The sequence below is a fragment of the Carcharodon carcharias genome, chromosome 3 (assembly GCF_017639515.1).
Source record: "Carcharodon carcharias isolate sCarCar2 chromosome 3, sCarCar2.pri, whole genome shotgun sequence".
Lineage (NCBI taxonomy): Eukaryota > Metazoa > Chordata > Chondrichthyes > Lamniformes > Lamnidae > Carcharodon > Carcharodon carcharias.
Window position 1 is genome coordinate 65,815,222 of NC_054469.1, and position 23,349 is coordinate 65,838,570.

Genomic DNA, 23,349 nt, shown 5'->3' on the forward strand with positions numbered 1-23,349 from the left:
CAGCCCTACTAGTAGAAACTGTACATTACATTGTATCTGAATGCTATGGACTTTAGCTTCAAAAATTTTTAAAGAACTGAACATTAAATGGAGGTGCCACATTGTGGTGAAGTATAAGAAAGCTTGTGTCTATATTTTGCATAGTCCAGAGTTTTATCAATCTTCTGGTGCTTTGAAACTCTTTGTTTGTTATGCAGAGCAAACATTCTATAGGACATCAGTATTATAGGGCTTGAAAATTTCTTGATTGAGATCATCCCTTTCTTTCAATCTTTTAGAATCTGAGTTGTTTGTTGGTCTGTGTCATACACTAAAGAAACTTTGTCGTATTTCAGAAAATATCTTGTAAAACGGAAGCTTTACAAAGGCAATTTAGAAATATTGGTGTCAACCTCATCCTGCCACATTTTGGAGAACCCAGGCTGGGGTGCATTTAAAATAGAGCAAAGAGCTTATACCACTCCTTTCCTGCCCTAATCTGGCCAATTGCAATTTTAAATTACAAATGGAAAGTACAGCCATGGTAGGCCCGCTTGGTCCCCTTTAAATATGCAGATCATGTTTCAACATACTTATTTGCGTAACATCATCAACCTTTGAAATTTATAATTACTTCCTAGGGTTTTTCAATGACTTGGTGACACAGCAGACTTATATGTGCTAGATTATCATAATGACAACCATGGTTCCAACCTGCCAATTTAACATAAAACGATGACTTCCTCATTAGGCAAAATCTGCCAGTGACATAATCCAGGACCAAAAGAAGCCTAACAAAGTAAATTTAATGTATTTTGTTTCCTTGGAGGAGCAGGAGTGGTGTATCCTTGTGCTGCGGTCCTTCTGTCATCTAATGCCAAGTAGTATAAAAAAGGATGAAGTCTGCTTATTACTGAATCTGGACAGGTCAGCCAATTGAATGGAAGTTAAAAATGCATTAATTTATTTGAAGATCTTGAAAAGCCTCTTTTTAACAAATTATAATGGAATGCATAAATTCCACCCATTCTTTCCTCTGTGATTTCTCTCTTGCAATATTTATTTGTTTAACAATACAATCCTTTGAAATCTATAATTACTTAATTGGATTTTTCAGTGGCTTGGTGACAACAGTAGAGATATATGCGCTAGTTTATTATAATTACATTACGTCCCCCAGCTTGTTTGTCGATAATGGCCCAAGATGTGGGAAGGGATGCTTGTTTCAAAGAAAATGTCTCTTGTGTTTGTAGATTTTAACTTGTATAAAATGTTTTGCTAGGAATGAGCATGCCATTTTTCTCCTCGAAGGCTGTACTCCTTTGTCCAGCTGGGTGGGACTGCCTTCGCCTGATTCCATTCCAATCTATCCAGTCATAGCCAGAGAATATCCTGTAGTGACTTCCCTTCCCACGCCTGCACTGTTACTCCAAATCTTCCAAGGATTCTCATCTAAATGCTGCTCCTCAGCAACTCAACCCAGGCCTGCCAACAGCGTTCCTAACATGCAGTGCTCTTGGGGAGTTCCACATTGATGGCGCAATTTCCTGTGAGAAAGTAAAATGTTCTGAGGGCCTTCACAAAACAAAACTTGATGCTGAGCCATATCAGGGTGAGTTACTGATCAAACTGTTCAACTCTTTCTACCTCCCATCTGTTCTACATAAAGAATGTGTAAGGAGGAGAAAATGAAGAAATTACATAGTGCCAGATCCACCTGGCTTCTTTGAGAAACACTTGTAGTCCGTGTACCTGAAACATAAGGAGATAATCATCCAACAATGTATCAGCTTCCAAATCTATGCTGACAATACCCAACTCTACCTCACCACCACCTCTGTGGATTCTTTCACTGCCTTTGCAGCTAATCTGATGTTTACTATCGAATAAGCAGAAATTTCCTTCAAATAAATATTAGGAAGATCAAAGCCATTGTTTTTGGTCTCTACCACAAAATCTATCACAGAACCAGTGACTTCATCCCTCCTATTGGCCACTGTCTGAGGCTAAACCAGACTGTTGGCAACCTTGCAGTCTAATTGTCCCCAAGATAAGCTTCTGACCCTTTTTCCTCACCAAGACCACCTACTTCTACCTCTGCTCATCTCCATGCCTGCCTCAACTCACCTGCTGCTAGACTTGGCTATTCCAATGCTTTCCTGGCTGGTCTCTCATCATCCACCCTCTGTAAACTTGACTTCATCCAAAACTCTGCTGTTCTTATCCTAGCCCCTACCAGGTCACTGTCACCCTCTATCCCTGTGCCCGTGACTTACATTGGCTCCCAGTCCAGCAACACCTCAACTTTAAAATTCTCAGCTCAGTCTTCAATCCCTCCATGACCTCTCCTCTCTATATCTGTAACCTCCTCCAGCCCTCAAGGTCTCTCTGCTCTTCCAACATTGGCCTCATGTGAATCTTCAGCTATCATCACTCCACTTCTGGTTGCTGTGATTTTAACTATCTAGCCTCTAAGCCCTGGAATTCTCTCCTTAAATCTCTACAGCTCTCTCTCGTCATCTAAGACACTCCTTAAAACCTACATTTTGTTCAAGCCTAATGCCTCCTTATATGACTCAGTGTCAATTTTTGTTTTGCGAAGGCCCCCGAAACATTTTACTATCTTAAAGGTGTATATAAATGTAAGCTGTTGCTGATGTTGCCTCATCAGCATAAACACACTAATTATTTTCATCTATTGCTACAGTGCTAATCAAAACATTAGCTTTAACTCTTGAAGGAAGTTGCACCATCAATGTGGAACTAACAACTAGAACTGCATGTTACAAGTGTGGGTGAGTGGATCTATGTTATGAATAGAAAATCATGTAGAACTTGTACCTGAATTCCTAGCATGTGCTCAGTGTGGGAAAAGCCATGTTGTCTCCTGTAGAATGCATTTTTAAATGTGGGTTTTCAGTTCCATCACACGCTTCAATTATAGTCCATTAAAGTTTTCAGAGAGCCATTAAAGTCATAACCTGATGCTACTTAATGGCCTTTTAATGGATAGATTGTTATAATGTGAAATAATTCTCAGGTTACTTTGTATTAAATTAGGATTTATTAACCACTATCTGTCTTGAGGAAATAAAGTTAAATTTCTTGTATAACAAACATTCCATAAATAGCGATAATAGCACAGATGAGGGATTTATGGTACGGCTTTACACAGGAAATGATCACTCTGGGATGAATTATGTCATGCAAAAATAATTGGCAATTTCATGTAGTTCCCTGGAGACAATGGGCATTAACCTCAACTTGAGGACTGAACGCACTGAGGTTTGTAAAATTACTTCTTCAGATTATCTGATTTATGGCTAAACAGCCATTACATTTTATAAACCCTGTTACATTTGTTCTTTTTCTGTGTGTAACGGGGAAGCAAAGCATGCTATTTAGCATTGTCACCTTGTTGCATTCCAGTAAACTGAGTTGTTGCTGTACAAAATGCTATTTATGTTAACTGGAAAATAAAAGAAACCTCAGGGAGTAGTTGCACTGAAAAGATTCAGGTAATGGTATAGATGGGAAGAGATCAACTCAAACTCAGATTACTGATATTCACACTCCATGATTTTATTATCACTTTTATCACCAGTGTGACACTTTATTCCCAATCCACCATGTTGCTCACCTTACTGAGTGAACTGACTTTGTAGTACCCAGTGAATGTTATGGGAAATTTTATTCAGGTTAGCTCTGCTCTGTATCTTGTCTTTGTACCAGCTGTCTATGTGAACACTTACACTTAAGCTTGGGTTTTCGCTTCTGAGTCTGGAGTGCAGTTAGGGCAATTCCCATCCCTGCAAACCCTACCTGACCTGGGTGAAAATGCACCGGGACTTGTGATTTTTATTCCAGGGTGGCAGTGTTCCCTGGGGTTTGGTCCAGCGACCTTGGAATGAGTGTGAAGGCTGATGGATGCAGAGTCAGACTAGGTGGAATTCCTGCCTCGGTGATCCAGCACTGTATTGAAGTTTGCAAAAAAAACATTGTTAAACTGCCATCCAGCCCTCACACCTCACACCCCCTCATGCCCCCACCTGCCCATCACCCCATGGCTCCTGATACCCTTCATGCCAACCTATATCCTTCTGCGCACCTCCACACCCTTTATAGCCCCCATCCCAACTTATTGGCAACTCATGCCAACCCATGCCCCCCACCAACTGCCAGTTGCCCTTACATCTGCCATGTTAACTCACCCTGTATCCACCATGGCCAGACCTTGGGAGCCATGCTGAGATGAAATAATATAAAGCTCTAAGTGTCTACTGCTGACTTTATTTAAAAAAAAACACTCATTCATAAAAGCTATTTGCTACATCTACATTTCTTCAACTACATAATTCCTTATAAGAACAAAAAAAACATTCAAATGCATAATCCTTTATAAAAACAGCATTGGAATCCATCATCTCACATCAAACAGTCTTTAACCACTTGGAGCTGTCAAACTAAAATGGCAGGCAACCTGCTATGATAATGGAAGGTTGTGAAATCAGTCATGCAACATTAACCCAGTAATGGTAACGCTCAGATTTGTGAGTGAAATAGCAAACAATTATTATTTTTAAACACTCCAATCATTTTTTTCAAAGATTTAAAGGGCTGGGGTTTTATGTGCCTTGACAGCGTTTGACAGGTGCCCACTCCAGTAGATGTACCCCTTTCCCCTCCCCCAAATCATACCTTGAGTTTAAATCAGCGCTGTAGGTTATGCAGGAAAATGAAGTTGGAAAGAGTTGTGAGAAAAGTCTTAAAATGTAAATAAAATAGACAGAAGGTTCAAATGGCAGTGCACAATGCCCATTCAGCTACCTGTCCTCTTCCTGACCCCATGTGAATCTTGGAGGCAGGGACCTTGCGCTACTCGGGCCTTCAGTCCATGGAATTGAGAAGATTTCCAAATGGCACCTTATTACTCCATTTGTCTGCTGAAAGTTTTAAAGGAATAAAATGTTCTACTTTTCTCCATAAGTGGTGTCCCCAGTTCATCAAGTTACATCACATGTATAAAACAGAAACAGGACATTCCACCCATCTGGTCCATGTCAGTGTTTCTATTTTTGTTATTATTTTTTATTCTTTCATGTGTCATGGGAATCAATGGTAAGGCCAGCATTTATTACCCATACCAAATTGCAAGTCACCAAGAAAAGTGGCTTGCTGGCCATTTCAGCAGGAGGTTAAGAGTGGGTCTGGAGTCACATGTAGAGCAGACCCAGGTAAGGATGACAGATTTCCTGCCCTAATGTACATTCATGAACCAGATGGGATTTTACAACAATTAATGATAGTGACTACGAAAACCAAGACTAGCTTTATCCTCCAGATTTATGAATTGGATTTTAAATTCCACCAGCCACCATGGTGAGATTTGAACTCAGATCCCCAGAGCATTAGCCTGGGCTATTGGATTCCTAGTCCAATGACATTATCACTACGCCATTGTCTTCCCCCAGTTATGTTCCACATGAACTTCATCCCATCCCTCTTCAACTAACCCTCAGCATTTCCTTCTATTCCCTTTCTCTTTTATGTTTATCTAGCTTCTGTTTAAATGCATCTATGCTATTTGCCTCAATTATTTTTGTGATGCCACATTCCACATGCTCACCCCTCTTTGGCCGAAGAAGTTTCACCTGAATTTCCTATGGGATTTATTGGTAACTAACTTATATTTATGGCCTCTAGTTTGACTCCCACACAAGTGGAAACATTTTTTCTACACATATCTTATCAAACCCTTTTATTATCTTAAATACTTCTATCTGCCTTCTTGTTTTGACATAATTTCTTTGCTTTTCAATTCTATTTCTCGAGAATGAATTTAATAAAATACATTTCTCTGGAAATAAATTTTTCATTACCTTGTTAACTTGTGTCATTATTTTAAGCAGCAATTAAAGCTCTATGGGATCAATTGATACTTGAATGCTGCAATGTGCAGCCCCCACACAGCCTTGGATGGCAAGAATGACTGCTTAATGCAGGTGTATTTACAGTTGACCTTGACAGATTTATAATTAATTTAGCAAAAGTTTTGCGCAAACCCAAGTTCCTGCCAAACATATCCCCCAGAGTGATAGTAATGTGCGAAAACAATAGAAACAGGGAAGAAATAGAAACATGGTAAAAATGGATACCACCCTAATTTTTCAGTCTCAGATTCCCTGATGTCTGTGCCAAAAAAGAGTACCATTATTTACTAAGAATTATTTTGCAAAATAATACTTTCTTTCTGATTAACAACATGATGAATCACAAAATTGTTACAGCACGGAAGGAGGCCATTCAGCCAGTCGTGTCTGCGCCAGCTCTCCAAACAAGCAATTCGCCTGGTGCCATCCCCCCATAACCTTGCACATTCTTCTTTTTCACATAATAATCCAAATCCCCATTAAATGACTGGATTGATCCTATCTCCAGCATGTTGTCAGACAGCACATTCCAGACCTTAGCCACTGGCTGCATGAAAAATTTCTCCTCATATCGGCATTGTCAGTTAACTTAAATATGTGTCCTGTTGCTCTTGATCCTTCTACCAATGGGAACAGTCTTTTCCTATCTACTCTGTCCAGACCCCCTCATGATTTTGAATACATTTATCAAATCTCCTCTCTGCCCTTTCTTCAAGGAAAACAGTCACAACTTTTCCAATCTATCTACGTAATTGAACTTTCCCTGGAACCATTCTTGTCAAGACTTCACACTTTTCTTTAAGTGTGGAGCCCAGAGCTGGTTGCAAAACTCCAGTTGCGGCCAAACTGAACCTAGGACCTTTCAAGTGAGTACCAAACTATTGGGTGCATATGCCCTGGGAACATTCAGGGAATTTTCCAATGGGATATTTTAAAATTAGCAAATGAGTGATGAATGTTGCCCCCTCATTTTGGCAGCTTCAATCCACCTTCTATTGGGGCAGGGCTCATGACACCATACTTTTATGAACCGAAAACCTTACTTAGAGGCTACAAGAATGGTTAGTGTGTTAAGTGGAAATGTCAAGTTACTACATGAGGGCAAATAAGGAATGTTGGAGTTGAATTTTCACAGTGGTTCTACAAATTGTTTGCTGAAACTTTGGTGGAGATCTGTGAAAACTCTTGAAGAACCACTTTCCAAGGTTTAGGCAAATCTTTCATTAAAGTTGCAGCAGACGATGTGGAGAATTGCATTGTTGAGAAAGAATATAGGCCTGTAACTTCCGAGCTCAGAGGCAGTGTATCTTGGGGAGGTACCCCAGAAATGCACTGAGGAGCCCACCTCTGCATGCCGCCCCCCCCCCAACCCCTCCCTTGGGGAGGTTCCCAGGTAAGGATCGCATGGCAATTGCCTCGGACATTCAAACACCTGATGGGCAATTGCCCTGTACTGAGAACCATCTGATAATTTAAATCACATACTTTGGTTGGTTCCGACTGTATTACAGTATTAGTTACCCAGAGAAAATTGAGAATTAAAATCGCTTCTAGCTTCTGGGTAACTGTAGCACTGACTCATTCCAACTCCCTTCAGGGACTCCCACCAACTCCCCATGGGCCACGGGACTCCCCTCACTATCCCACACCCCCCACAGGATCCCTCGATTACCTGGCTACCACCCGCTGCACCCCCGAGTGCACCCCACAACACCTCAACACCTCAAACATCCATGGGACTAGCTGAACCCCAACAGTCACCTCCAATTACACCCCCATGTCCCCCAACCACCCTCCTCAACCCCCTGCTCCCCCAACCCACAACTAAACCCTCATCCCCCCGACTACCCACCACCGCCCCCTACTTCCCTCCCTATCTACCGGCTACACCCCAACCGCTAATTGCCCTCCCCACACCTAGTCTACACCACTGACCATCCGTGCGCCACCCCCCCCCACTGACCACCTGACCTCCTCAATGTTCACTCCCCCTCTATCCAATCCCCCCCACTGTCCACTCCCTGCTTCTGACTGCCACACGTGCCTGCCAAGCGAAATATCGCCCGAGTGCGCGACACTCACCCAAATTCATCCCGCGTGATTTTACGCCCATTCGGGTCAGGCACACATTCGCCCACGGAACTTAAGATTTTGCCCTATGGCCTGACTCTCCTGGTGGGTGTGCGGGGGCGGTCCCCGCTCAACGACGTGTAAAATGACGCTCAGTGACGTTGGGCATGTTTCCCGACGTCACTGTGTGTCATTCCGATCTTCAGTTCGGCGGGCGCACACTGGAGTCGACTGTGCATCCGCCAAACTGTCAGAGGCCATTAAATAGCAATTGAAATAATTAACAGGGCTGCCCGTCCAACCTTAAGGTTGGCGGGCTGGCGAAGAGCCCAGGCGGCCTTCACATTTTTCATGGAACCTCATCCTCCTGCGGGTTGAGGTTTCATGAAGGGTTTATGAATTTAGTAAAAACTTTTATTAAAATTCATTGGCATGTCCTAACTCATGGGCAGAATTCTCCCTTCGGCGAGCGGGGGCGGGGCCCGCACACCGACGCGAAAGATGACACGCGGTGACGTCGGGCGGGGGTCCTGATATCACTGCGCGTCATTTAGATTGTCAGTTCAGTGGGTGCGCAGCTGACATGGCTGCACGCCCGCCAACCTGTCAAAGGCCTATTATGGCTATTATTAAACTAATTAAAGTTGTTAAGAATGCTGCCCATCGAACCTTAAGGTTGGCAAGCCTTCAGAAAAATCATGACACCTCATCCGTGGGCGGGATGAGGTTTCATGAGGGATTTAAAATTTGTGTTACATTTTTAACATAAGTAATTGACATGTCCCAGCTCATGTGACAGTGTCACATGAGGGGACATGTCAATAAAATTTTTCTCATCGTTTATTATCTTTTTAAAAGTAACACTGACCTCCCCGAGGCAGCACTTTGCCTCAGGGAGATATGTGCTCTCTTTTCACACGCGTGCGCGAAAAAGTGCACTCCCAACTCAGGTAATCCCCCGCACCTGCACAGGGAGTGCATAGCGCTTCCTGGTGCAAGTCACGCTGGGCGGGCCTTAATGGGCCTGCCCACGTAAAATGGCGGCGCGCCCCCAACTGGGGGCACCGATCAGGAACTTGCCTGCTCACACCCACTCCCGCACAATCCCCCCCCCACCCAACGGGGGGGAAAGTGCTGCCCCATGAGGGGACATGTCTGAATAATTTTTTAAAATCTTTATTTCAATTTTTCATGAGCAAAGTAATTTCCCTGATGTTGCTCTGTGCCTCAGGGAGATTTCTGCACTTATTCACGCGCATGCGTGCCCAGCCTTCCCAGCAGGGAGAAAATTCTCCTCTATGTGTACTTTCAACTGTATTGCCCCGTTAATAAGAAATTGGCTGTGTTTAATTGTGACACAACACCAGGGGGAGCACTTCCTACACAAGTACAGAGGCAGTGTCAGTCACAGGAAGTGAGAGATGCTTTTACTTCCAACTTGTGACTTATCATGTTATCATTTGCAACGAGACAGACAGCCTAAATTAAGTTTTGAGATGTAAACTGAAACCTGTTATTAGGGGATTAATTAAACCAGAATCATATAGGGATTGACTGTTTCCCATAAGGTCCTGTACATTTGCCAGTCATTATTATTAAAATTTTCAACAGAACAAATTTTCTAATGAACAAAACAAGACATATTCCTACCCAGATAGAACAAGATTTACTTGAACCACTTTCCATATTATTTGTGCAACAACTTAATTTTGGTTCCGAACTTAATTTTGTTAGTGCACTGGTGCCACCTGCTGTTTGCCATCAAAATGTCAAGGATTTTTTTTTCCCTGTCTGTGACAACCCAGTTTAAATTTTATCATGTAATGTAACTGCAATATTTAAAATAATCAGTGAATTAAGAAAAGCTAATGCTGAAAGGAAACCTCTACAATGATCATATTAGTTTCAAAAAGTACTCAAAAAAACTTATTCATTCTGTCCTGCAGTTGCAGTTTGCTAATCTATTTGTTTGGTTTTTTTTCTAGTACTATGTGGCGGAATTATCAATGCTACCAACACGCCTCAGATCATTACATCTCCTGGTTACCCACATGATTATCCACCCCTCACCACGTGCCATTGGACCATTGATGCTCCTGCACAGGAGCAAATCAGAGTGACAGTACAGGAATTTAATTTACCAGCCAACCCAGACTGTACTGAAGATTATCTGGAGATTAAAGACTGGCCAGCGGTCAGACAGATATATATTTATTATTCGTATACTATGTTAATGTAATACATTACATTTGTGCACTATTCGCGATTCAGGGAAGAATTCACTGTTCATCAGCTTGGGTTCGTATGGCATCAACTCTTGTACAATCTTTGCATTTGGAAAAAGTTTCATTCACACAACTTGTTTGCAATTTCTGTCCTTGTGGCACCTGCACTCCAGCACCCCAATGCCCCACCCCTCTGGTCCCAATCCACTTCCCAACTCATTTTCTTTAGAATTTTCTCTTGAGGAAAAGATAGTTGTGGTTCACTCTTTCGTGGCAGAAAGTCTTCTGTTTCATTTTTCATGTTAAAAGAAATTTAAAAAAAACTAAACCAGGTAAAGAACAAAGATGAGAAATTGCAAATGAGGTGAAGTAAATGTTTTCTAAATGCAGCATTTTCAAACTGCCCTCGTCTTCACTAGTGTACCTGCTTCACCCAAAACTGTGTGTTTCATGGGCACCTTATGCAAGCTTTGAGCATTGGGCAGTTCCAAGTGAATTATAGAATGGAATGAGAACCAAAAGTACTGGAAATATTCAATAGGCCTGGCAGCATTTGCGGAAAGAAAACCAGAGTTAAAGTTTCAGGCCTAAGTTTCACCAGAACCAGTTTAACTCTGTTTCTCTCACCACCAATATTGCAAGACGTGCTGACTATTTCCAGCGTTTTCTGTTTTTATTTCTGATTTCCAGCATCTGTAGTATTTTGTTTTTGTTTAAGTTATAGAACGGATTTGATGCAGGGTAAAGCTCCTTCTACTCAGCTCAACCTCAGATGAGTACCACCTACTGGACCAGTAGTATTTTCATATTTCATCAGAAATCTCTGAGCAAGTCAATTAGTGCTGAATTATGACCAACTTTTTGATGTTAATTTTGTATTTAGACCACCCAGGTTCATATACTTAAAACTCAACACCAAGCAGGGGAAACCCATCTCGGTCTGAGATGGATTTGTACTTGGGTCTTATAGGTCAGAGGGAAAAAAAAGGAAATAAGAAAACTACAGTGCTATTCATGTCCTCAGGATGTCTGCAAATATATAATAGCCAATGAAATACCTTGAAATGCAATCATTATTATTATGTCCGGAAATGCAGAAACCAATTTGCATGCAGCAAAATTCCACAAATCGTGGATGACACAAGTGTTGAGTAAACCTGTCCCTTTGGTGCAGATTGGGGGATGAAAGTTGACCAGGACATCAGAAGAATCCTCTACTTTTCTCAAATAGTGCCATAGAATTTTTTTCAATCTGCCTGAAGAGGCAGCTGGGCCTCACTTTAAAATCCCATCTGCAAGACAGCTCTCCTGATAATTCAGCACTTTCTTCAGTGGTGCACTGAAGTGACAGCCTGAAGAAATGATCAGATCCTGAAGTAACAGCCTGGAGCATTTCAAATCCTGAAGTGAACCTTTGAATCCACAATCTGGGATTTATCAGCATGGGTGTACCCCGGAGCCAAGGTTGACCCTGACACTGCTGAGCCAGGCTGACACTGTGGTATTCTCAGTCACTGTACCATCCAATTTCCTCTGTTACTTATTTTCAATTCAACTGGTGCATTATCCACGGTACCAACTCTACCAATCAGATTCCACTTGCCAACCAATCAGCACTCACTTCCCATGAAGTATAAATTGTTGTTCCCTTTACATTTGGTATTGTTGCAAATTGTCCTGATGAGTGCAAAATGAAAAGCTTTAACAACATGTCTTTTTTTCAGCAATACTTATTTTCAATTTACTAGTATATTGCAGTTAGAGACAGGAGTATCTGATATAATATCCAAACAATAATGTGCCTTTAATACATTACATCAAATGAAGTAAGATTCTTTCAGGCCTTTAGGAAAATAGATGATTGAGGTTTTGATATTTTCAATAGAACCAGTACAGATGTTTAAGACCTTATTAATATCAGGAAACTTTGTGAATGAGGGAATGGCTGCATTGCTGTGACCCCTTTCAAGGCAAACAGTTTGAATTGCATCAGGAACTAGAGCTCATCTTGAGCAAGACTATTATACACTGTTTCATGGATTTAAGCCTTTTACATTTCTGTTCAAAATGATTATTTTTTCTCACTTTAGAGCGATTTTGGGCAGATTCATCGATTCTGTGGTTCCAATCCAACTGTCCCAGATTTTTATTCATATGGCCACACAATTAAGATTGACTTCACTTCAAAGGCGTACCAGAGTGGAAATAAATTCCAGCTAACGTACGAAGTTGCAGGTAAATCCTTGACTCTTTTCCCCTAATTAATGCACTCCTAACATATGCTCAACTGCAGGCAGCCATTATGGAACTAACTCTAACAGGTTGGATTGCTTATTTGTTTTCACAGTAATTACAACCATAACATATATGACCGATACTACAAGAGTAATTTACATGTAAAAGGATGAATTTCCTTAAACCAGTATGTGTTTAACAAAAATATCATCGTTTGACCAAGAAGTAATGAAAATAACAACTTATGTCTTCTTCCTTCCTACATTCTTTGAATGAACCTCTGTCAGCCATAGCCCAGAGACTCACTTACCTCTGCATCAGAGGATTTAAGGTTCAAATCCCACAAAATACAGCTGATACAGTACTTGGGAGAGCTCTTCACCGTCAGAGGTGTCATCTTTTGACTTCCAAAAGACATTTGATACAGTGCTGCACAACAGACTTATGAGAAAAGTTATAGCTCATACCTGGAACCCTGGATGGCGAGGGATATACAGGATTGGATAAAGAGGAAAAGGGCGGCTTATGGCAAATACCGAGAGCCCAAAAGAACGGAAGCCCTAGAATGTGTAGGGGGGTATCTTAAAAAAGAAATTAGGAGAGCATAAAGGGGGCATGAAAAAACACTGGCAGGTTAAAAAAAGGGAAAATCCAAAGGTATTTTACAAGTACATTAAGAGTAAGAGAATAACTAGGGAAAGAGTAGGGCCCATTAAGGACTATAGTTGTGATTTGTGTGTGGAGCCGCAAGACTTAGGTTGGGTTCTAAATGAATACTTTGTGTCGGTGTTCACAAGCAAGAGGGATGACGTGGGTATGGAAATCAGGCAGAAGGACTGTGATATAATTAAATAAATTAGCATAGAAAGGGAGGAGGTTCTAAGCGGTCTGGCAGGCTTAAAAGTAGATAAATCTCCAGGCCCGGATGAAATGTTTCCCAGGCTGTTGAGTGAGGCAAGGGAGGAGAAAGCAGAGGCGCTGGCAATAATTTTCAATACCTCCATGGCCACAGGAGAGGTGCCAGAGAACTGGAGGACAGCCAACGTGGTATCATTATTCAAGAAGGGAGGAAGGGATAAACCAGGGAACTACAGGCCAATCAGTCTAACCTCAGTGGTGGGGGAACTATTGGAAGCAATTCTGAGGGACAGAATCAATCTACACTTGGAGAAGCAGAGATTGATCAAGCACAGTCAGCATGGTTTTGTTAAGGAGACGTCATGTCTGACCAATTTGATTGAATTTTTCAAAGAGGTGACCAGGTGTGTAGATGAGGGCAATGCATTTAACGTAGTCTACTTGGAATTCAGCAAGGCTTCTGATAAGGTCCCGCATGGGAGCCTGATAATGAAGGTAAAAGCCCATGGGATCCAAGGCAATTTAGCAAATTGGATCCAGAATTGGCTGAGTGGCAGGAAGCAGAGGGTGATGGTCAAGGTGTGTTTTTGAGACTGGATGTCTGTGTCCAGTGCAGTTCCACAGGGATTGGTGTTGGGTCCCTTGCTGTTTGTGATTATATAAACAATTTAGACTTGACTGTAAGAGGGTTGATCAGTAAGTTCACGGAAGACACAAAAATTGGTGGGGAGGTAAATAGTGAGGAGGGTAGCCTTAGATTACAGGGGGATATAGATGGGCTGGTCAGATGGGCTGATCAGTGGCAAGTGGAATTTAATCTGGATAAGTGTGAGGTGATGCACCTGGGCAGGACAAACAAGACACGGGAATACATGATGAATGGTAGGACCCTGGGAATCAGAGGGACCTTGGTGTGCATGTCCACCGGTCCCTTAAGGTAGTGGGATAGGTAGATAAGGTGGTTAAGAAGGCATATGGAATACTTGCCTTTATTAGCCGAGGCATAGAATATAAGAGGAGGGAGGTTATGCTGGAACTGTACAAAATGCTGGTTAGGCCACAGCTAGAGTATTGCGTGCAGTTCTGGAATCCACATTATAGGAAAGGTGTGATTGAACTAGAGAGAGTGCAGAGGAGATTTATCAGGATGTTGCCTGGGCTGGAGAATTTTAGTTATGAGGAGAGATTGGATAGACTGGGGTCTATCCTGGAGCAGAGGAGATTGAGGGGGGACATGATTGAGGTGTATAAAATTATGAGGAGCATAGATAGGGTAGACAGGAAGGAACTTTTCCCCTTGATGGAGGGATCAATAACCAGGGGGCATAGACTTAAGGTAAGGGGCAGGAGGTTTAGAGGGGATGTGAGGAAGACCTTTTTCACCCAGAGGCTGGTGGGAATCTGGAACTCACTGCCTGAAATGGTGGTAGAGGCAGAAACCCTCATAACATTTAAGAAGTATTTGGATGTGTGATGCCATGGCATACAAGGCTATGGGCCTAGTGCTGGAAAATGGGATTAGTTAGGTACTTGTTTGACCGGTGCAGACTTGATGGGCCTTTTTCTGTGCTGTAGACCTCTATGACTCTATCTATGACTCTCATAAAAGGTACAGGAGCAACATTGATGTTGGCTGAGTAACAGGAAACCGAGAGTATCAGTTAATGGACGTTTTTTGGGCTGGAAGAATGTTTGTAGTGGAATTCCCCAGGAGTCAATGTTGGGATCCTTGATCTTCTTGATATATAAATGACCTAGACCATGGTGTACAGCGCACAATTTCAAAATTTGCAGATGATATGAAAATTGGAAGCACTGTGAACTGTGAGGAAGATAGTGTAGATCTTCCAAAGGACGTAGACAAGTTGGTGGAATGGGCAGACAGGTGGTAGATGAAGTTCAATTATAGGGAAATGTGCAGTGATTCATTTTGGTAGGAAGAACATGGAGAGACTTTGGCCCAAAGCTTCCAATCTCCGGATGGTCATACAAGGGAAGTACCCTAGAAGATGCGCTGGGGAAGCCACCATGCTAAGAGTGCATGGGAATTGCCCAGGAAGTTCAAACTTCTGATGAGCAATTACCCTGCACTGGGAATCATCCGATACTCCAATTTAAATCAGAGACTTCGGACGGCTGTGACTGTTTTAGCAAACTAGTTACCCAGGAAAAGTTAGAAGAAATAAAACCACTCCTGGGTAACTTTAGCACTGACACACCCTGACCCCATCAGAGGATCCCCCTGACTACACCCCCAAAAACCCAACTATGCCCCCACCCTTTGACTACCACCCCCTACAACTACCCTCCCGACCTATCCCCAACTACCTTCCTAACTCCCCGACCACGCGACTACTCCCATCCCATCCGATTACCCTCCCAACCTCCGGTTAACACCCCACGCCCACGACTAACCCTGACTATCCCCCCACCCCATGACTATGCTCCACCCCTAACTACACCCCCCCCCCCAACTATTCCCCAAGCCCCCTGACTAGCCCCTACCCCAACTACTCCCCTGGCTCCCGCACTGACCACCCAGCCCCTCCTGACCCATCCTACACGCTGACCATCGAACCTCCTACTAATCATCCGGCCCCCCGAGTGATGTTCCACCCCTACCCCTCTTGCCCTTGCTCCTGCTCATGAAACATCCGACCACCTCCCTGCCCATCTGACCCCGCGCCCCCTCCCCTTCCCTTTCCCACAGCAAGTGCCATAAAAAAGGCTTCCTTTCCTCCAATGCTGCTGCACTCAACAGAAGGCTTCAGGAACTCACTGCACTGCACTTTTCTCACCTGGCCTGAGTCAGAAGGTTAGGTGAGAAAGGTGCAGCTCCATTCTAGTTTAAGTACATAGGAGTGGAATGGTAATCCAACTGCGATTGCCACTCCTCGGAAGTTTTGTCCCAACATAAAACAAAGGGTATAATTCTAAAGGGGGTGCAGGAGCAAAGGGACCTGGGTGCATATATGCATAAGTCATTGAAGTTGGCAGCTCAGGTTGAGACAGTAGTTGATAAAGCATACAGTATCCTAGGCTTTATTAATAGGGACATATAGTACAACAACAAGGAAGTTATGCCAAACTAGCTCGGCCTCAGCGGGAGTATTGTGTCCAGTTCTGGGCTTCGCATTTTAAGAAGGATGTGAAGGCATTGGAGAGAATACAGAAAAGATTCACAAGAATGGTTCCAGGGATGAGGAACTTCAGTTATGAAGCTAGATTAGAGAAGTTGGGACTGTTTTCCTTGGAGAAAAGAAGGCTGAGAGGAGATTTGATAGAGGTGTTCAAATCATGAGGGGTCGGGACAGTATAGATAGGGAAAAACTATTTCCACTCATGAAAGGATCGTGAACAAGAGGGCACAGATTTAAAGTAATTGGAAAAAGAAGCAAAAGCGATGTGAGAAAAGGCCTTTTCATGCAGCAGGTCTGTAGTGCACAGCCTGAGAGTGTGGTGGTGACAGGTTCAACTGAAGCATTCAAAAGAGAATTAGACTGTTATCTGAAAAGGAAGAGTGTTGCAGGGAAGGCAGGAGAATGGCACTACATGAATTGCTCAATCGGAGAGCTGGTGCAAACACGATGGGCCAAATGGCCTCCTTCTGCACTGTAACAGTTCTTGATTCTATAACCTATCTAGCTTCTTTCTCGTTCTGTCTGGCTATCTCCTTCCTTTTCCATTAGCTTGACCCTGCTCTCTCAACATCTTTGACTGTGTCATCCCTGAACTTTAACTTTACTACCAACTCAACTTAATGTTTGGATCTGTGATATCGATTGATTTGTCATAGTTAAAGACTCTGACTCACTTTGCTCTACCAGTGGTTCCTGTGATACTAGCAGGTTTTCAGTTTCTTTGTGACTTTCACTTTGTAGGAGGAATTTCGACTATCAGAGGTTTATCATGCACTCCCTTTGGTGGATTCCCTCTTTCAAGCAAATGATCTACATGACACTGACAGAGTCTCTCTCCAATCTTCACTAGATATGTGAATGCACCTAGTTTCTTTACAACTCCAATCACATGCTTGTCCTTATCGCCTCGGTGGTTTTTCACCATGACCTTCTGGCCAGCACTGAACTCTCTAAGTTTCATCCCTCACCTATCAGGACTCAAGTCTGAAATATGACTCAAATAACTGTCCCAGGAGGTGTTTAACAAAGACTGCTGGAAACAAGTCTTCTAGGAACTTTTAAACATTTATTAACTATATACAACTAAACACAGGGATAGATAAGTACCAAGCTCCTTCCAGAAACATCTCTCTCTGAGCTCTGGTCACACATGAGTTGACATCACTGATAATGTATATTAACTATTAACCCTTTATACAACAATCTTCACTTTGTCTTGCTTTTCTCTTACATTGCTATTGATGTCAGGCTTAAGCAAACTGTCACTTAAAAAGGCACTGATTAATCAAGGAAAGTCAGCATGGGTTTGCCGAGGGAAGATTGTCTCGGACTAACTCGATTGAATTTTTGAGAAAGTAACAAGGAGGATTAATGAGGGTAGTGTAGTTGATGTGGTCTACATGGATTTTAGCATGGCTTTTGACAAGGTCCAACATGGCAGACCGGTTAAAAAAAAGCCCATGGGATCCAGTGTAATGTAGCAAGCTGGATACAAAGTTGGCTCTGTGGCAGGAAACAAAGGGTAATTGCTGATGGAGCCTTTTGTGACTGGAAAGTTGTTTCCAGTGGAGTTCCGCAAGGCTTAGTACTAGGACCCCTGTTTTTTGTGGTATATATCGATGATTGGATCTACATGTAGGGGGAATGAGTGATCAAGAAGTTTGCAGATGAAACAAGAATTGGCCGCATGGTTGATAGTAAGGAGGAGAGCTGTACACTGCAGGAAGATATCAATGGACTGGTCAGGTGGGCAGAAAAAAGGCAAATGGAATTCAAGGTGGGGAATTGTGCTGTGATTCATTTTGGGAGGTCAAACAAGGCAAAAGAATACACAATTAATGGGAGAATACTGTGAGGTGTAGAGGAAGTGAGGGACCTTGGAGTGAATGTCCACAGATCTCTGAAAGTAGCAGGGCAGGTTGATAAGGTGGCTAAGAAGGCTTATGAAATCCTTTCCTTTATTAGGCAAGGTATAGAATATAAGAGCAGGGAGGTTATGCTGGAACTGTATAAATCATTAGTTAGGTCACAACTTGAGTACTGTGTACATTTCTGGTCACCCCATTACAAAGGCGGTGATGTAGTGGCATTGTAACTGGACTAGTAATCCAGAAGCCCAGGGTAATGCTCTGGGGACCTAGGTCGAACCCCACCACACAGACGGTGGAACTTGAATCCAATACAAAAATCTGTAATTAAAAGTTTAATTATGACCATGAACCATTGACCATTGTTGTAAAAACCCATCTGGTTCTCTAATGTCCTTTAGGGAAGGAAATCTGCTGTCCTTACCTGGTCTGGCCTACATGTGACTCCAGGCCCACAGCAATGTGGTTGACTCTTAAATGCCTTATGAAATCACCTTCCCAAGGAAAATTAGGGATGGGCAATAAATGCTGACCTAGCCAGCAATGCTCACATCCAATGAATAAATAAAAATGACGGGAAGTATGCAGTTGCACTAGAGAAGTTACCGAGGAGATTTACGAAGATGTTGCCAGGATTGGAAAATTGCAGCTTTCAGGAAAGATTGGATAGGCTGGGGTTGTTCTCCTTGGAACAGGGAAGAGGGGAGGAACTGAGGGGAGATTTGATTCAGATGTACAAAATTGTGAGGGGCCTGAATAGAGTGAATGGGAAGGGCCTATCTACTTTAGCTGACAGGTCAGTGACTGGGGGGCATAGATTTAAAGTGATTGGTAGAAAGATTAGAGGGTAGATGAGGAAAAATGTTTTCACCCAGACGGCTGTAACAGTCTGGAACTCATTGTCTGAAAGGGTGGTAGAGGCAGAAACCCTTAACTCATTTAAAAGGTGTCTGGATATATACCTGAAGTGCTGTAATGTGCAGGGCTACGGACTGAATGCCGGAAAGTGCGATTCGGCAGGGTGGCTCGTTTTTCAGCTAGCGCAGACATGATGGGCCAAGTGGCCTCTTTCTGTGCTGTAAACTTTCTATGATTTTAAACCTAGGAGCATGTTTAAACACTAACTTGTAAGGTGAGTTACCTGTTGTAGACTGAGTGGTTATTCTGTAAGAGAATAGAAAATTCTGTAGGCTGTGTCGAACATGGAAATTACTGCCTAGCTTGTCACTTAGCAAATACTTCTGCAAAGGCTCCTTCACAACGTGTACACTTCTTTTTGCAGCCCATTTGATGCTGGGTGATATGGTGGTACTAGAGTGTGTTTGGCTCTGTTGTTACTGAGAAATATTTCAAACTGTGTAAAATAAGAACCATTATCTGACACCAACACCTCTGGCAACCCATAAATTGCAAACCAACTTCTCAAAACCTCAGTAGTTTTGGCAAGTGTGGTATTTGGAATAGAGTCAACATTTATAGACTTGTTAGAGATAGTAGCAAAACAAGGCACTCTTTCCTTTCCACTTCAAAGAAAGCGACATATACTTGTTCGCACTGTTTTCTTGTGTTTGACTATGGAAGGAAAGGAATCTTTGTTGAATCATTTCACATTCTGAGACACACTTCATGGGCAGGATTTTTAACTCAGTGTGCGGGCATGATCAGAGGGCTTGGGAGCAGGTGGGGACAGACTGCCACCCGCGATCGGCCCCCGACCCGCAGATCCGCCAGTCCGCCAACCGTAAGATTGGATGGATCATGAAAAATCGGGGACAATTGGAACTTTAACAACTATAATTAGTTGTGGGCGCAGGTGAGTGCTGAATGAAAGCTCCCTGAAGGCAGTGAGCTGCCTCAGGGAGCTGAAGACTTCAAAACAATTAAACAAAGATTTTAAAATTACGAAAATAATGTCCAAGCATCACAATCAGTTACCTGAACATGTGCATGTTAAAAATTCTGTCCATAGATTTTTCTTTTTCTTTCATTTAGTAACGGAAACCTCATCCCACCCTTGGATGAAGTTTCATCAAAAATGCAAAGTCCGCCTGGCAGATTCGCCAGTCCGCTAAGTGTAAGGTTGGACGGACCACGAAAAATCGGGGACAATTGGAACTTTAACAGCTATAATTGCCTTCTTAATTGTTGGCGGGCGCGCTTCCAACTTTTGCGCACGCCCGCTGACCGAAATATCGCGCAAGCACGGGATGGAATGGCACGCTCACCCGACATCATCCCGCCCAATTTTGTGTCCGATTGGGGCGGGCGTGCACCTACCCGCTGAACTAAATGTTCTGCCCCAACTCTTCCATATCTCTATTGACTTTTTTAATTGACCTTGTTCTTTCTAATCGATCCAACTCTTTGTTTACTGCTTCTAACTGTGTATAAGGCATTGGCCTAACCTTACAAAATGTTGGCTGTACATTGTTTTGTATCTTGACTTCGACCTTGTGATGCTTAATTTTATCATTTGTCCCTCTTGCTCAAAGATATGACACTTCAATGTCAGATATCCTCTTATTGATCCTTACTGTTAATAACTGCCCAGATTAACCATATCTTCTTAAGCCGACTCCTTCTAGGGAGATTTTCTTCCCTCCTACTACTACCAATGGCAAGTAATAGGATGCATCATCATTTTCTACTCTAACACTAACTTTACCCAACACTGGAATACTGTTATTAGAATAACTAGTCTGGCAGCATCTGTTGAGAGAACTGATGAAGAGTCATATTGGACTCGAAATGTAAACTCTGTTTCTCTCTCTTTAGATGCTGCCAGACCTGCTGAGTTTTTCCGGTATTTTCTGTTTTTATTTCAGATTTCCAGCATCCAACAGTATTTAGCTTTTATCAACGAAAGTAAGTTGTGAATCCCAAACTTTATTTTTACCGAGTGCTGGAATTATATCTTCAGCTCTATTACTCTCATCCTCCATGTGCTGTTTTTCTTGCTTTCTGACTGACAACTCTTGATCTTCCTGCTAGATAACATCAACTTCTGTTTCCACCTCCATCATACGTGCATTTGAGGATTGCCAGGTTTCTGAACTAATTTTAGATCGATCATTACCTCATCCTGGTACAGGGCTGCAACCTGGAGCTTTACCGTGAAATGGAGCATTACTGTTTCTCCTACTTCTGCATGCCTTCTTGATATGACTAACTTTCCCACTTTGACTAGAAATGGGAGCATTTAAGTGGCTGCTCATAAGAAATAGAAGCAGGATGAGGCCATTCGGCCCATTGAACCTGCTCCACCATTCAATAAGATCATGGCTGATCTGACTGCAGCCTTGATTCCACTTTCCTGCCTGTACCCCATAACCCTTGACTCCCTTGTAGATCAAAAATCTGTCTAACTTAGCCTTCAATGTATTCAATGACCCGGCCTCCACTGCCCTCTGTGTAAAATAATTCCAAAGACAGATGACCCTCTGAGAGAAGAAATTCCTTCTCATCTCCATCTTAAATGGGAGACCCCTTATTTTTAAACTGCGCCTCCTAGATCTAGATTCCCCCATGGGAGGAAACATCCCCTCAGCATCTACCCTGTCAAACCCCCTCAGAATCTTCTATATTTCACCTCTCATTCTTTTAAGCTCCAATGAGCCTAGGCCCATCCTTCTCCACCTTTCATTACAAGACAACCCCTTCATCCCGGTAATCAGCCTAGTGAACCTTCTCTGAACTGCTTCCAATGCAAATATATTCTTTCTTGAGAAAGGAGATCAAAACTGTACATAGTACTCCAGGTGCAGTCTCACCAATTGTTCCGTATAGCTGCATCTGCATGTAACTTCTTGTAATCTATGTACAAGGACACCCAGACCTTCTGTGCTGCAGCATCCTGCAGTCTCTCTCTGTTTAAATAATTTTCTGCTTTTCTATTCTTTCTGCCAAGGTGGACCTCACATTTTCTCTCATTATATTATAGACTCATAGACGTCTACAACACAGAAGGAGGCCATTCAGCCCATCATGTCCATGCCGGTCAACAAAGATCTGACCACACTAATTCCATTTTCCAGAGCTTGGCCCATAGCCCTGGAGGCTATGGTAATGCAAGTGAATATCTAAATGCTTCTTAAATATTATGAGAGTTTCTGACTCAACCACCCATTCAGGCAGTAAGTTCCAGACTCCCACCACACTGTGGGTGACAAAATTTCTCCTCAACTCCTAGAAATTCCATCTGCCAATTTTTTGCCCACTAAATTAAACTATCTATATCCTTTTGCAGAATCTTTGTATCCTCCTTACAACTTGGTGGCTACAATGGCAACAGTAGTATCTAAATCAGAGATTGTGAGCTTAGCTGCCTTGGTCTGGATCCCCTGAAATCCTGTGGACTATCTCTGCTAGCTCAGGAAAAGAGTGCCTTTGTAATTTTCAACCATCTCTTCTGCCATTTTCATAGCTGTGGTCTCATTGCAGGCCTCCTTCCACATCAGCTCTAAGGTTGATTTCTAAGTTTGTGCCATACCCACAGTGCTGAATAATCTCCTTAACTCGAGAATGTAACTTGCAACAGTCTCACTTGGCAACTGGTTCCTTTCACACAATGCAACTCTCAGTATAATCTCATTCTTAGCCAGACCATAATAGTTATATCAGAATCTCATTATCTCTTATATTATTGGTTAGACATACCTCAAAAGCACCTGGCCCCATCATGGTGAGAAAAACATTTACTTTATCCTCATCTCCCATTTTATTCACTTTCAGCATAACCTTCATTTGTAATTATGCCACTCCTCCTCGTTAGGGTTAAATTCCCCTCTTGTACCCAAATATGCCTGCTGTGCCATTTTTTTGATTGTGTACTAGGCTGACTTACTTGAATACGGATGCACACTAACAGAACAATCTTTCAAGTCACAAACACCCTCAAAATCAACATTAGAAGGTCCAAAAAATGTGTCACAATGCTCTTTGGTCCTTAATTTCTCAAATAAAGCGTAAAAAGAATTCCATCCCATCCTTGTTGTCATCTTTCGGTTGTTTATTGCATTGAATAAGACTAACACATTCTCAACTG

The 23,349-nt window shown here is 42.5% G+C and overlaps 1 protein-coding gene across 1 annotated transcript in view; it reads left to right on the plus strand.

Moving 5' to 3' along the window:
• The window catches only part of cubn (cubilin (intrinsic factor-cobalamin receptor)), a 457,032-nt gene that overhangs the window by 419,261 nt on the left and 14,422 nt on the right, over window positions 1–23,349 (plus strand). The window contains 2 exon segments of the mRNA XM_041183948.1: window positions 9,965–10,173; window positions 12,295–12,439. Coding sequence (XP_041039882.1) covers window positions 9,965–10,173; window positions 12,295–12,439 — 354 coding nt within the window.